General features: G+C 29.0%; 1 protein-coding gene across 1 annotated transcript; it reads left to right on the forward strand.

Moving 5' to 3' along the window:
- The first annotated feature begins 3,542 nt into the window (after nt 1–3,542).
- Nucleotides 3,543–5,120, forward strand: LOC120067937. Its single transcript, XM_039019582.1, has 2 exons — nt 3,543–3,896; nt 4,751–5,120. The coding sequence occupies exons 1-2, from the start codon at nt 3,795–3,797 to the stop codon at nt 4,979–4,981; spliced, it is 333 nt and encodes a 110-aa protein (XP_038875510.1). The 5' UTR covers nt 3,543–3,794; the 3' UTR covers nt 4,982–5,120.
- The last annotated feature ends 11,479 nt before the right edge of the window (nt 5,121–16,599 follow it).

Raw genomic sequence — 16,599 nt, forward strand, 5'->3', positions numbered from 1 at the left:
TATTATTATTATTATTATTATTATTATTAAATGGATAGTTATGAGATAATTGCCTCGCGTTTTCTCCGAAATCATGCGTTGGTGGGAAGTTCATTTTCGGTTTTCGTAACTGAAGAATAAAATGAAAATTGTTTTTATTTTGCAAAGAGATAGAAAAGAAATACTCATAATTGCTCACAGTGTGATTGTTATTCTATTGCTTAGTATTTACAGAGCCTATACAATAGAGCCAACTTACTAAACGACCGCACACCCACGGGCCTATTCTCTAAATGATCGCTTATCATTTCCTAAACGATCGTTTAGCGCCCGAGTCTAACTAAACAATCGTATAGATGATCGCCTAATTTTTCCTACATGATCGTGTACCTTGCTTAAACGATCAAGCACCCACATTATACGATAGTCTTTCCTTTCTCCCACTTGCTTGTTTTGTACACGATAGTCTTTCCTCCTCACCTCTACCAAATCCGAACAAAGCTCACCCTTTGGATTCTCACTCCAAGAATACTGAGGGATCCGAGTGGTGGTCTCGTCCCCATTTCCTAGTGTTCGTACGAAGCTGTTCATGGTAAACGATTGGAAGTGCTGAACGATTGCTTGCAGGTCTAGCAAAAGCAAGAGGAGTTCGTTCGCAAAGAGAGTGAGCCTTGCCGAGAAGAAAGTCTTCAATTGGTATGTTTACTTGTTCTCTTGTCTTTTATCCTTTAAGCATGCTAGTAATTTAGTGTTGTTAATGCATATCTGTATGTGTGAATATATATGTGAAAATTCTGTCACAATGAATTGGAAAGATCCGCTTCCGCTCATAAGTACTTTTGTATAAGAGTTCCTTCAATCAACAAGATATGCGATGTATATTTTGAATTTTATAGAAATAAACCAGGGTATTTTTTATAGGTGAATGACAACAATTTGTAAAATATATAGTCTTACATACCCAATAAGATATGTGATGTATATTTATATTTTTCAGTATATTACCAGTATATTTGGCATATACTTGAGATTACGATGGAGAATGATCTATTTTTTCTTAAAATGAAGAAAACATTAATTTGAAATATCATGCAATAAATGAATATTATCGAAATTAATAAATAAAAAAATAAAGTTTAAATTCGAAATGATATTAGTAAGTAAAGAATTAAATATTTCAAAATTTTATTAATGAGAGAGAATGTAATTAATGGTATTTGAAAAAAATTAAAATCCTTATATAATCAATAGAAAATCCATAAATAAAATATTTTTTATTTTAAAATATTACAAAAGTAAAAGATGAGAAAGATTTTCACATGGTTAAAAAAAAGTCTTAAAATGTTGCTAAAATTAGTTACAGACTATTACTAAAATTTATTACATTTGTAAAACATTAGTTATTTACTAGACTAATTTCCTAAATTTTTATTAGAAAATTAGAAACACAAAGAGTGTGTTTGAAATACATTTTTAAGTGTTTAATTTTTAAAAAAACAAGTCATTTTGGGGGAAAAAATGAATATTTGACAATTAATCAAAATAACTTTTGAAGTGTATTTTAAAGAGTTTTAATAAAAAAGTTTAAATAAAAATATTTTTTTGAAAAATATATTTTTCTCAAGTCAATCTAGACGGATTATAAGACAAATCAACCTCGAAATTGCCAGCCTAAAATTAGCATATTTCTTCACCAAACTTGAAGTGAACAAATTCAGAGTATTGAATGAATTGGTGATTAAACCCAATGGCCCATAGATCTCATGATTCATCTCTTTAAGGTAAGAAAACATAAGGCTTTAGACATTAGGGAGGTCCTCTGTTCCATCTAAAGTTAGTACTTTAAATTCTCTCATTGAGAATGTATTCAATTCACAGCTAAAAAACTCTCTCATTGAGAATCTATTCAATTCACATATATTTCCACTACAATTTAGTACTTTCAATTAGTATCCAATATACGACTGCCCAATAATAACTGTTGAATGTAGATTTTTGTTTTTTATTAGTCGATTGTCTAATAATTGATATAGTTTGAAATATGGCTCTTTTTAAATTTTCTATCATACATCTAACAATGTACAATTGTCAACTAGCATTCTCAAATTATTTATCTAAGAGTTGACTCCCGACTTGTTTTTTTTTTATTGATATATCACACATGAATCATAGATATTAAATTAATCGGTTGAATCACAAAAATACTCTTGAACTTTATCTTTTGTTTATAACATACTTCTACTCTTTCAAAAGTTGTAATATCATGCATTTCATAAGTATTTGAAAACTACCATTAGAGTAAAAAACATTTAGAATTCTGAATAAAAATTGGTACTTGAATCACCACTCACACCATTCTAGACCTCAATTTGACTTCATGAAGCTATTTTTGTAATATTTACAAGGTAATATTGCAAATTTAAAAAGAATTAATATCTTTTTAACAAATGAAAAAGTGATTATTGACCAATGGATTGAGTCTGATTTGGATTTGATTTTGTCTTTACAAAAGGAGAAGTTTGTGAGTCATGGTTCTTGGACTCCTCCTCCTTCGGATGTATGGAACCTAAGTGTGGACGCATCATTATACATCTTGGAGTGACTCTCTCAACTCAAGATCTCTTAGGTGAGTGGTTGGTGACTCCCTCAGATCTTCCCTTGATGTTAAGCTTCTTGAGAATTCCATTCTTTTAGAGCATATAGGTTCTTTAAGCTTGGGAGATTTACGAGGGTCTTCGACAGTGATCTATGTTTTTCGAGGAGGTTGAATGTGATTTTGGACACCCTCGCGGTGGTAAAGTTGCTGACAGAAAAGATTGTGACTTTACTGAAATTTATAAAATTGTAGATGATATATTTTTGTTTTAGCCCAAAGCTTTGAGCCAATTTATTTTTTCTTTATGTAGTTGTTTCAGAAATTCTATTGTTCATTGCCTTACTTAGTTCAGTGTTGAGGTAGAAAGGAATGTTGTTTTGTGTGTATCTTGTTCCGTGGAAGACTTTGGGGGTTCTTTGGTTTTTGAGTTTCGTGGGTGGCTAACCAACACATAGATAAATAGAAGCTCTCATTTACTTTCTCGTATGACTTATTTTTATTTGTATTTCAATTCTATCTAACTGATTAGTAACTTTCACTAAATTTTTGAGTCAATAAAAATATATCAAGTAAAAAGGTAACAAAGTAAAAACTTTCTACTTACTCATATGTATTCAGGTATTGTTTTTAACAAACAACGAGCTTCGTTACATCAATTTCGAGCCATACCCATCTATTTATCCCTTCAACCATCTATACACTTTTTTTTGTCATGACAAACAAGAAAGAACTCAAACAAATATATTACTTGTGGTGTACAAATTTTAAAATTTTCAATTTTTTTTTTTTTTTAAAAAAACTAAGTTTATTCACCTTAATAATATGTGGACAATGTGAGTGTGTCAGAGGCCCATTTTAAGGACATCCTCATCACCACACTCCCTCAACCAATAAGGAACAAAAGATAAAGCTCTGGATTAGATCCTTTACACTTAAACCCATGTCTTCTTCCTTTCTTCTCTCCATTTGGATAACATAACATAATACACATCAAATTTCAGTTTCATTTTTGTTTGTTCTTTTATGTTTTTTTTCATAGACAAATTTGCCTAGCTGGTTTCTTCTTTTGGTGTCCCCCACTTGCTATCTACATTTTTCTCTTATGTTCACTTTTTTTCTTTTCCCTATTTAAATCTAGTGGAAATGAAACCAAACCAAAGTAGAGTTTTTTTTTTTGAGTTCCCTTTTCCTTTTCTTTGGCTTTGTTCTAGCCTTTGACATGGAAATGGGAGTAGAAAATGACGATTTGTTGTTTGCAGAGCTTACTAGAAGGATTTCGCTTCTCATTATGGATGATGACGAGCTTCCGATTGTTCATACGGTTTGTTTTCCCTTTTCTCGGTTTATCCTTTTTTGCTTATACAGTTATTCTTAAACTTTAGTATGGTTATTAAGTTCAGTACCCAACTTTTTCAATTTTGTTTGTTTAGTTGTGTACTTGTTATTTGGTTCCAACTTTTATGTTTGTGTTTGTTTATTGTTTAACAAGTTTAGTTAACAAATTGTTTATGAGTTACTTAAATGCAACAAGTGCTAAATTAATGTTAGACAGAAACTTCAAAGCTTAGAAAGGATAAATGTTAAAAAAATCATTTGATACTTAAATTGAATGTTTACCATTGCTAAAATTTTGTTGCGTAAAGTTTAGATGCCTTGAACCTATTCAAAACCATTTAATGTATAATTTTGGGGAATGAGTCCGACTTAAGACTAGGTTTTGTAACTTTGCAATTTAAATAGAGGTTTCACATGACCATGTTTGGGCAAGTACAAGTTTATAAAGTTTAAGGTTTTGAAAAAATATGTTTCATGAGTTTGGATGGTGAGCTACATACCCATTAATTTTAGGGGTGAGCATGAAAAATCGAACCGGCAGATCGGTAAGAAAAGGAGAGGGTCAGTTGGTGTTGGTTTGACAACATTCCAAATCGTAAAATTTACGACCAAACCGATCAACTTTTATTCCTCGACGGTCGAAATTGGTTTGAATATTTACAAAACCGATCATAGTTGACTTGATAATGATTTGGTCGAAAAATCGACTCCGACCAACCGATGCTCACCCCTTAATTCTATATTGGTTGTGCATACTTAAGAAGCTAAACCCACAATTGAAATAACCTTTTGAAAATTTAGGGATCACACTTGTAACACGACCTATTATTAACATTTCAGGACTTTACTAGAACAGTACACCAGCTCCGACCAAGGCAGTTTCCATTAATGATGGATTACGAGAATGGTTTCATAAGGGAGAGCAAAGGCACTGGAGTTTTCATTCCAGCACGGTTGCCACCGCCAAAGAGGAAGCAGAGGAGCGTCGCCGGCTATAGAATCAAAACAAAAAACAAGAGCCTCGATCATCAACCATCTTCAATGTATTATTGGGAGCCCAAAAAGGGCTAAGCTCATAAATTATCTATCCTTTCTAATTTTGTCCGAGTTTTAGTTCTACATTAACATTAAATTGTTTGATAAAATCGTTTGTGATAGTGATAAGTCGGTAAACATCACTTATGAAATAAAGCTACGTAGAATTAGAGATCTAAATTTCTTTCTTTTTTCTTGAGAGAATAAAAATGATAAAAAGATTTAGATATAATAATATTTTTAAAAGTTATAACGATTCATTATGGCGTACTTCTAAAAATAAACATAATTTATGTGGTAATTGATAGATACTTTTTTTTTTCTTAAGAAATTCAAAGCTTAATATCTTCATTATTTTACTAAAAAAAAACTCTCGCCTACTAGATTATGGTACTTTTTTTATCTAGAAGAACCTTCGATTTAAGATGCTGTTATTTTTTTAAATTAATAAAAAAAGTAAAATGAAAAAAAAATCCCAAAGCATATTTTACTTTTTCATTTTCTTTGAATCTCAAGAGATATCGTTCCTTAAACCTCTCCTCTGATTCTACTATCTCTCTATTTGCGTGGGTCAAATTATGTTCTTTATACAAGGAATAGAAAGAGAAATTTTAGTTTAAATTATAAAAATATCTGTAAACTTTAAAAAGTAGATTATGTTTAAGACTTTGAAAAGTTTCATTTTATTTTTGAATTTTAATTTATTTTTTTAAAAAATATTTTTGGAGAGTTTATTGTCCTGATAGTTAAGATGTGTATTGATGTGACCGTTAATGAATAAAATTAAAAGACATATAACGTGACATTCATCTTTAAACAACTTTCACATAGATTAAGTTAATGTGTAAAATCGATTATATTCATAATAATTTATTACAATGTTATGAGAGAAAATAAATGGTAACAAAAATCTCATATATATATATATATGGTAGATAGTATCACAGATGTATTTTACAATTTTTACCTATTAATTTTATTCTATTCTTTTTAATTGAAAAATATTTTTTTGAATAATTTTCAAGTTTTCTAATATATATATATATAATATAATATATATATATATATATATATATATATATATATATGGTCTAAAAATAGGGGGAGGGAAACCAAATGATTGGTTTTTGTGTCGGTTGAGGCAATATTGACTCCAACAATGTAACTCAACAATGAAAAGACTATGAATACTTTGAAAAAATGAATTGAAAGAGGCAGGACTGCCAGAGATCAAGTGAAACAGCCACTCATTTGTTTCAAAACCTTTCATGGAACACATTCTTGATGCCAAAATTTGACAATACACCTCAACTTCATGTTATCATATAATAAGTGTTGTTTGAGTTAGAGAAAGAAAGTGACCATGACATGCAAAATAATAAGAAAATAGGAGTTTGAGTATTAATAGAAGAGTGGAGTTATCTCTCTCGAAGTTATAACAGTGTACTTGTAGTAAGTTTGACCGAGATCTCTTTCCATTTCTTCATAGATTAAGTTAACAGGAATGTTGTGGACATCTCAGGTCGGAGTATGTAAACAAATTGGACTTTTTAGCAATTGATGTGAGGGTCGGCCCAAAGCTCAATTTCCTTATTCTTTTGGTCAGTTGCCTTTAGTCTTTAGTCTTCAGAGTCCGTCCTATTTGGTCTCAATCTTGTTTCCAATTATCTCTTCTGAATTTATTCATTTGATCTAAACTTATCCATAGTACACATCAAAAATTTTAAGAAAAAATAGTAATATTCAAAGAAATAACAATATTATCATTTGTGTAAATTAAAGAAAAGCAAGGTACAATAACTTGAAGGAAAAATGGTTACTATTCCACCACAAATTTATTTTAAAGAACTATATAATATAAAATTGTTTTGAAAGTATTTGAAAACTAGGATGGTAAATACAATTAAGGGTACTTTATAATTTCTAATCTTGTAATATGATTGAATTCAACTCTAATAACCTCCACATATTTAGAATAACTATTATTTGGGGACAATTGTCATTGCAAAAATTTTAGATGTAAAAAATACGGTTAAGACATAACTATCTAGCTTTCTTTAAGAGAATTCAAGACATATAAAATATGTATTGCATTTCTTTATATCAACTTACGATGCAACAAATATGTCAACAAGAGTCCAACTCAATTGGCATCTGTATGTGTTGAGTATTAGATGATATAATTAAATTTGTCTTCACCCATCAACTTAAACTTTTGGATCAATTGATGATTTAAGATGGTATCAGAGCTTATAAAGCCCAAACGTATATTCGGTCCAATAAAAGAAAATTGAGATCCCAACAAGAATGGTGAATCCAAAAGAGGCACTACACTCGTATTAAAATAGATGAGCTATTTCTTCTATAACCAATTGGTTTAGTATGAAACCTCATACTATCAAATATTGAAACCAAGAGCTCTGAGGTTCAAATCTCCCCATTCTCAATTTGTACTAAGAAACGATGCAACAAATATTCTCTAGCTTATCCCCTCTATGATAAAACAATCCAACTAAAATATTGTATAGTTCAAAGCATTTGGTACTAAAAAAAGTGAGCTCAAACCTCTACAACAAAGAATATCTCTCTTTTAGCCAATTACTTTTTATGTTAAGAATATTGAAATATTTTATGTTAAGAGTGTTTTACATCTAATAATTTAATAAAAAAAATTAAGTAACAAAAATGTTAAACCCAAAACCTCTCATACAAATACATTTTCTCTATTAAAAATATTAGTGTATTACCACGTGTAATGCATGTACTTATATTTTTTTTAATTTTAAATAATATCCTAATGTTTTCAATAAAATGTTGGGTATAGTTAAAACTAATTAAAAGTTATTTTTATATCTACTTTATTTTGTAATAATACATATCTCGTTAAAGTAATAGTAGAAATGTACGTTTGAATCTCTACATATAGATGGTGGTGTATTATGGAAATTATATAAATTTTGTTTTAATTTATTTACAAGCCAATTAGTTAAGTTCCGTAAGAAGGTAAATGTTACATTTATGAAGTAAGTCAATATCACTAAGGCAAATATATGTATTGCAAATATATGTAAGATAATATAATTCAGTTGGTTAAATTTTAAATTTAAAAAGAGTTTGTGCGGAAAAAACTTTTAAAAAAAATCATTATTTATATAATTTTGTAGATTTTTGTTTTTATTTTTTTTTAAATAACTTTTTAGATTACTTACTACTTTTTCTTTTCTTTTCTTTTCTTTTTTTTAAAAAAAGACTACTTACTACCTTAAATAGCTTAGATTAGAAATTAGACATGAGTTACATTATTATTTTGATAACCATAACAATTTTTTATTTTTAAAACAATAATAACATTAATGACAATTAAAAGTATTGTGTTGTTATATTGTTAAGAAATTTTCCGTTATAAATAATTTATTTTCTTGTTCGTAAATGATAAAACTGCTAAAAATATTTATAATTAATAGCAAAATATTACGGTTTTTCTGTAATAGACTGCGATTAGGGTTGACAAAATTTTCTGCAGGCCCCACCCTAATCCCCGGTTTGACTGGAGATGGGGTCAAACCAGGGAATGTTTTCGAAACCCCGTCCGGAGACGGGGCGGGGACGGGGATGGTATCCCCGCTCCAACCCCGATTTTATATAGTTATATTTTTAATATTTTATAAATATATATTAATATATAAAAAAACTTATTTATATATATGTTTATAATGTATACTAAATAGATTTATATTGTTTTGAGCCCAATCTGAATATCTAAGTTCTAAATTTAAGCCCAAAAGTCAAGTCGAAACTTAAAAAATTAAAAGAAAAAAGTGGAGAATCCCCGCAGGGATCTAATAGGGGATTCCCGCGGACCCTTTCCCGACAGGGAATCCCCACCCCCGTCCCACCTTCAAATAGCAGGGACGGGGCGGGATGGGGGAAATTTTCCCCACGGGATCGGGGACGGGGGACCCTCCCCACCCCGCCCCGGCCCCGTTGCCAACCCTAACTGCGATAGACAGTGATAGACTACTATCTGTGGATAGACACAGACAATAGTCTATCGCAATCTATCACAAATAGACCGTAATATTTGACTCATTTTTCTATATTTGAAAATAATCCTTAAATTAGTAATTACCAATAAACTTATTCCTTGGAAAAAAAATTATATTTAAGCTATTGAATTATATTTAATTTTTAGTATCATAATTGAAAAATCAATTCAATTAAAGAGTATATGTGTTTCTTTAAAAAAATGTATATGAAAATTTTTAAAATTTTCAAAACTCAAATGCTATTGTTAATTAGCTATAAATTTACCATGGTTGTTTATTAATTATTTATCTATATTCATAAGTCTAATTTATTATTTATAATTAATAATTGTAAATGGTATATTTTGAAAACATATAAATTAAGGAAGGAACATAATTGTCTAAAAAAGATTGAAACATTTAATATATTATAAATAATAGATTTAAAATATATAAAAATTTGATACCTTCAACAATGGATGAGATTTATGTGACTTTTGAACTTACATTATTAATTATAATTAATGTGAAATAATATATATATTTTTAAAATTTGTCTCTATATATAAGTATGCAAAACTTCTCACATTTTCTTCGTATTCTTCGAATTTGGCATTATGTAAACCAAAGTAATTAAAAATTGAAAATTATATGCTTGGTAAATATAATAAAAAAAAAACATAATGATTTAAAAATATTTTTTTATGTAGTTGTAATTCAGAATGAGAAAGTAGTGAAACAATCTTATTACATAAATAACGCTTCTTCCTCATTTTATTATTTTTCTATCAAAGTTGAATTAAAAAATTTTATAATGCACAAACATTGAAATAGAAAATCCTAACCATTAAAGAAAATCCTAACCATGATTAATTATAAAATAACTTAAAATATCTAATAGGAACCATTGATATTTATGTTTGAGAGCATATATTTTGTTGAAGCGTTTCGTTTCTCGTTGATGCATTATTATTAATCTATATTTATTTAAGCTTAGAAATATAAAAGAAAAAAATAAGAGAGAATGAAACAAACTAAGAAGAGAGACACTCAAATATTTGTGGAAAAAAATGGTAGACGATAAATATTTTTAGAAAGGTTACGAAATTCTTAAATTTTTATTATTAAATTAAATATAATTAATGAAGTAATTAATTTTGTAATTCATTCATGAAATTTAAATTAAAAGAATTAGAAAAACATGCAATAGTTATAAGAGTAGAAGTTGTTCCTTAAAATTCCATTATTAAATGAAATATAATTAATATAGATAATTCATTCGTAAAATTGAAAATTACAAAAATTGTCCATTATCATTGATTAAAGAAAACGCCAAATTGCTATTTCACAAAGCCATCATTATAAAATATTTAATTTGTAAATGTTCTAATATTAAATAAGAAAAATTTAACCGGTCTCTATTAAAAAATATTAAATTTAAATAGAAAATAAAATATTGTAACTCACATTTGAAATTTGAAAAGGAAAAAAAAACACCAAAACAATAATATTATAACTATTATTAAATTAGAAAATTGTAACAGCTTCAAAATTAATAACAACAACATGCTATATGATTTTAACTCATTGAATAGGTTCGGTTACACAAGTTGCTAAAATTTGCAAAGGTTCATTAAAATTCTAGTTAGTATAAACATAGCACAATTGTAATAAAATAAAATTTAAAATGAGATTTTAGTCTAAAAATGTTTTTCTAGGATCTTTACTTATTAATATAGTATACCTATATATGATTTTTTTTAAATAATGTTATTTTAATATTTATCGATAAAAATAAGGTTGGTTTGAAACTTTTGACAAAAATAGGGTTGTGAAATCGTGGATGGGATCCACGAGTTTTGAGTTAGCACATAAATCCCGTACTCCATCCACAGGCTAAATTGTGTACCCTGTCCACGATTTAAGGCCAATCACGAATTAAGACAATTTTTTTTTCACATTTTCTCCCAACTTTTGTCTTCTTATATTTTTTTTTAGCTTTTTTGCATCTTCGGATAATCCTTTACTGTGAAATTCAAATTTTCAAAGGTCTACACTAAAATAAAAACTGAATCAAATTTCTAGCCACGAATTAAGGTTAAATCTATTTTTTTTTTCACATTTTCCCAACTTCTGTTTCTTCTTTTATTTTTTTTAGTGTTTTTTTTTTTTTTTTTTTCAGAGAAAGTTAAATAAAAATTGAATAGAATTTCTAGCCACAAATAATTCTAAATCTATTTTTTTTTTCACATTTTCCCAACTTCTGTTTCTTCTTTTTTTTTTTTTAGTGTTTTTTTTTTTTTTTTTCAGAGAAAGTTAAATAAAAATTGAATAGAATTTCTAGCCACAAATAATTCTAAATCTATTTTTTTTTTCACATTTTCCCCAACTTCTGTCTTTTTCTTTTATTTTTTTAGTATTTTTTGGATTTTCAGAGAATTTTTTACTGTAAAATTCAAATGGTTAAAGACATAAAAATTGAATCAAATTTATAGCCAAGAATTAAACTAAATCTATTTTTTTTCACATTTTCTCCCGTTTCTTCTTTTATTTTTCCGTCTTTTCTTTTATTTGTTAGTGTTTCTTTTATTTTCGGATAATTTTTTATTGTGAAATTCAAATTCTTAAAGGCTTACGGTAAAATAAAAATTGATTCAAATTTCTAGCCACGAATTAAGGTTAAATCTATGTTTTTCACATTTTCCCTAACTTCTGTCTTCTTCATTTATTTTTTTTAGTGTTTTTTGTATTTTTGGAGAATTTTTTACTGTGAAATTCAAATTTTTAAAGGTTTACGGTAAAATAAAAATTGAATCAAATTTGTAGCCACAAATGAAGGCTAAATCTATTTTTTTTTCACATAGATTTGTTTTATTTTTCGACATAAAAAGATTTTACTACCCTATTTTTGTCAAAAATACGATATTTTTAAACTTACCCCTATATATATAGATGAACAGCTCTAAAAAAACTCATATATAAGACTAATTAAATATTAAAATGTAATAGCAATTAATATCATCAATACTAATAGCCATTCAAATTTGGGTAAAATTAAAAGAATTAAAAGGATATTGTCCTTTTAGAAACTATTTAGGAAAGTATTGTTGTTTTCAAACTATTTGTAAAAATATTGTTATTTTTTTAAAAATAAGTTGAGGGTTCAAAATTATTTTGAACCCTCAACCTTCCCTTTCACTTTACATTTGGAACTTCGAACCCTCGACCTTGCCCTAACATTATTACTGAGTCTGTTTAATTATCATTTCGGAGACCATCCTCGTAATTATTTGATGTGGAGAGAACGAAAGACCTTCCTCGAGACATTCCGAAGACCTTCCTCATAACACTCATAATTATTTGATGTGTTAAAAATAATTTTGTATTGGGAGAGAACGAAAGAGGGAAGAGTAAGAAAGAGAGCAAGATTATGAGAGAGAGCGAGATTTGAGAGAGAGCGAGATTTTGAGAGAGAGCAGATCTTTTGAGAGAGAGTGAAGAGAGCGAGAGAGCGAGATTTTGAGAGTGAGAGCGAGAGCGAGAGAGCGAGATTTTTGAGATGTGAGAGCGAGAGCTAGATCTTGAGAGCGAGACTGAGATATCCGTACAAATTTCTCATTTTTTTCATTTTTTTTAATTATTACACATTCCACCTTCTTCTTTCTTTCTTTCCTTTCTTTTTTTTTTTTTTTTAATTTTTCATTTTATAAAAATAATTTTTAAAATATTTTTTTATTATTTATAATTATTTTAAAAAGAAAAAAGAAAAAAAACTCCATCAAAATCTTAGTACCAAATGTACAAAAGGAATCCAAGATTATTATTGTAAAATCTTTTAAACTATTTGACCTCACTAATTAAAATTTTTGTTTTTTTATACATGCAAGGTTTGATTGTTGATTTGATTTATTATGTCCCCAAATTATTATCTAAAATATGTAAATTTGAATATTGAAGTTTTTTTACCTAACTTTTTAGATTTAAACTATCTGATGTTATTATTTATGTCAGTGACATTTGAAAGCTTCTATATCAAAATAATTATTATTCATAATATATAAAAGAATAAATTAAAAAAATAATATCTCATAAAAATAAAAAAAAATGTAAATTAAATATCTCATTTATATAAAAATAATTATAAAAATCAATGTGTCCCACAAGGCGGACGTCGTCGATTTCAAGCTGGTTGTCGTCGTCGACTTCGAACTTGAGGTTTCTCGGGTTTTTCTTGATGTTGCTCTAGTACCTCTGTAGGCGCTTCATAATATAAATATTCATTATGCTCTCCACGACCCCCACCATGTCCATGCACGTATGAAGACGAAGGACCAGGCTCTGAGTCATAATGTTCTGAACCAAATGTTGGTATCATCATCATCGGACTAACATAATCAGTTTGATTCTGCGTCTGCATCATAGGGGCAACTCTTCCACATTATGTGCAACCTCATCAAACTCATCCTCTTCCCGAACAGGTCCTCTACGTCTAGGAGCTGGTGGAGGAACAATAGGTATATTGTACATATAATGAATTTCCTCCATATAGTTTTGGTTGTCACTACATATAGCAAGAACTTGGTTTAGATCATTCGCAACCTCACGGAGTCTACGGTTGTTCGATCACTGTGAATTATAAAACAATTAGACAATATTTAAAATAAATTTAAATTAAAAATAATTAGATAATATTCATTTACCAGATGACCCACGGCTGCTCCTGGACGAGTGACGTAGCGCCTCGTGATATTATTATACCAATGAATATATTCTGGAGTGACACCTGGGTCAAACTGTTGAAGAGAAACTCCACTGCAATAAACCTTGCACGATAGTGTGTGCAACTTTTTCGGACCAATCTCGAGTCTTTAAGTCAATATCATGCAGTACAGGTTCAATATTACAAGGCGACGGGACATTCTATTGAAAACCGAATTGTTTCATCACCCTGTCAGGAAGATGCCATTCACCAATGTGAAAACATATGAGAGGACTTGTTCGCCATATGTTTTGACCATTCGTACAAAAATTAGGCAAAATATGCATAATAATTTTGTACGGCTCCCAAATAACCTGAAATATAAAATATTATATTAGAGAATATTAAAGACGAATACAATAAAAATGTGTATAAAATAATCAATTAAGTTTAGTGTAATGTACCTGTTCAAGTTAAAGCAGAAGCCATGTGTGGCTGTCCTAATCACACAAAATTTGTCTCTCAACCTAAATTTTTAAATTGATAATTTAGAATTTAAATTAACTAGATCAGTGATATAAAAATTAAATTGAATTAAAACAACATATCGAGAACTGTAGGCTCGTCCAACTAACGGAGCATCATTAACATGTTGTAGCTGTGGAGCCATTGTTGGAAATTGCTCCCAAGCCCATAGTTACAAAAGTATGAAAGGCCCAGCTAAACCTCAGGTCTTGTTGCTTTGCATAGTTGTCTATACAACCATACCAAACATGTTCCATCCCATGAATACTGCCCCGCATCATGGAGGTTAGCTAACAGTGGCAGGAACATCAAATGAATAAAATGACTTTATCTGAAAGCAGACTTTCACCCATCATTTGTAGTATATATGCTCGTGCATATCTTATGACGGTTTCCTCGTCTGCATCATCTATGAGCTCACGAAATTGTGTTCCTAATCATATTAAACTTAACCTCGATCCTTTAATCTTGTCGGCAGGTGGGGTCACACCGAGGTACAGTTGACAAACTTCTAACCAATTATCGTACATCACTCTGGTGACCGGCTCAACGTCAACGGGTAACCCCAACAACACTTCTATATCTTGTAGAGTGATAGTGCACTCTCCAACAGACATATGGAATGTATGCGTCTCGGGCATCCATCTCTCGACCAAGGTTGCGATCAGATGCCAGTCCAACTAAATAAATCCTATCTGGCAACCCCATAGAATCCAGATGTGCGCAGTAGCGGTAGTATTCGAGGGTGGAGCGGGATAGTGCGCTAGGGAACTGTCTCTCGACGCCTGCAAGATATTTCTCCAGTAGTATGATCTCACCATACAACAGATGATCGATGAGTGGACTGGTCGTACAAAACACCTGGATCAACAGGTCCTGGGTTTAAAGCCATGATTTGAAAAAAAATATTATTTCTCAATTAAAAAAATATTTGTTTCTCGATTAGAAGAATAATATACAAGTTAATTAGAAGAATAATGTACAACTTAATTAAAAGAATAATGTACAACTTAATTAAAAGAATATGTACAAGTTAATTAGAAGAATAATGCACAACTTAATTAAAAGAATAATATACAACTTAATTAAAAGAATAATGTACAAGTTAATTAAAAGAATAATGTACAACTTTATAATAAAAAAAATGAATATACAATAAATTTATTTACTTTCCATAGAAATATATATATATACACATGACAAATGAGAAAAAAAAAGCTAGTAATCATTAATGAAAAAATAACAACAATAACAGAATTTTGAATTGTAAGAGAGAGCGAGATTTTGAGCGAGATTGTGAGAGAGCGAGATTGTAGGAGAGATCGAAACACATACATTCCATAGATGTTGGAGATTGTCCCATCCTACAATCTCGCTTTCAATCTCGCTCTCTCTTACAATCTGCTTCACCCACTTATCTTTCTCGTCGAGGGTTGAAGTTTCGACTTATGTATGTTGAAACTTCAACCTCGACAATCCTATTTTACGTATTGTTTCCAAGTTTTTCTTTGTTTGTTGAGTTTTCAACGACCTCAACATTAGTCGAATCCTAAATCCTCAACTTCTAGCCTCGAATTCCCAAAACAACAATATTTCTCTAATAAGTTTTGAAAACAACAATATTAATATTAAAAGTCCTTCAAATTTGTGGCTCCATTTTTTTTTCTTTTACTTTTTTTTTTCGGGAAAATGAAATTTGGACTTTGGTTAAAACTTGGCAAAATATATCAATTTTTACTTTCTAACTTTTTATAATTTAGACATTGATAAGTATTCCAATTTTTACTTTTCACTAAAATTTCTTTTAAACAATTATTCTTATTTGTAACCAGAGATTTTTGTATGAAAAATCCTTTTTACACTCTTTAGTTTTATAAATTACATTGATTTTGAATTATTTCATTAAGAGCTTTGAATAATAATTTTAACCTTTTCACCATTATTTAGATTTGGAATAAAAATATTATTTTGAAAAGTTAGAAATTTTTCATACATGTATTTTTTGGTATTAATATTATTTTAAAAATTTCAATTGTAAAGAGGACTAAAAAAAGTAAAATAGGCTAGATTTTTGTATAAAATAATAGCCTGCTAGCTTTTTATAAAAAAAAAATTAAAAAAAAAAAGTTTAGATAATTGTGTAATTTGACCTATTTAGTCCCGCTATCTATTAGGGATGTTTAAATAACCTGACAAATCGAACCACCCGGATTACCCAACCTAAAATATAAGAGTTAGGTTGAGTTAGTTTTGTTCTTTGGGTTGGTTAGGTTAAACTTTTTTTTTTATTTTTGTTGGGTTGGGTCGTGGATTGGTCAAAAAAAATTTGAGTTGACCCAACCCAACCTGAATTTTATATATATTAATAATATATATATCTATTTGTTTAAAGTTTGACTATTTTG

This window comes from Benincasa hispida, chromosome 12, assembly GCF_009727055.1.
Source record: "Benincasa hispida cultivar B227 chromosome 12, ASM972705v1, whole genome shotgun sequence".
Lineage (NCBI taxonomy): Eukaryota > Viridiplantae > Streptophyta > Magnoliopsida > Cucurbitales > Cucurbitaceae > Benincasa > Benincasa hispida.

Excerpts from the sequence above, each read along its gene's own strand:
- LOC120067937 (XM_039019582.1), top strand. The coding sequence starts at position 3,795 with ATGGAAATGGGAGTAGAAAATGACGATTTGTTGTTTGCAGAGCTTACT. Across the intron at positions 3,897-4,750 it reads AGCTTCCGATTGTTCATACG|GACTTTACTAGAACAGTACA; the intron begins GTTTGTTTTCCC and ends TTAACATTTCAG.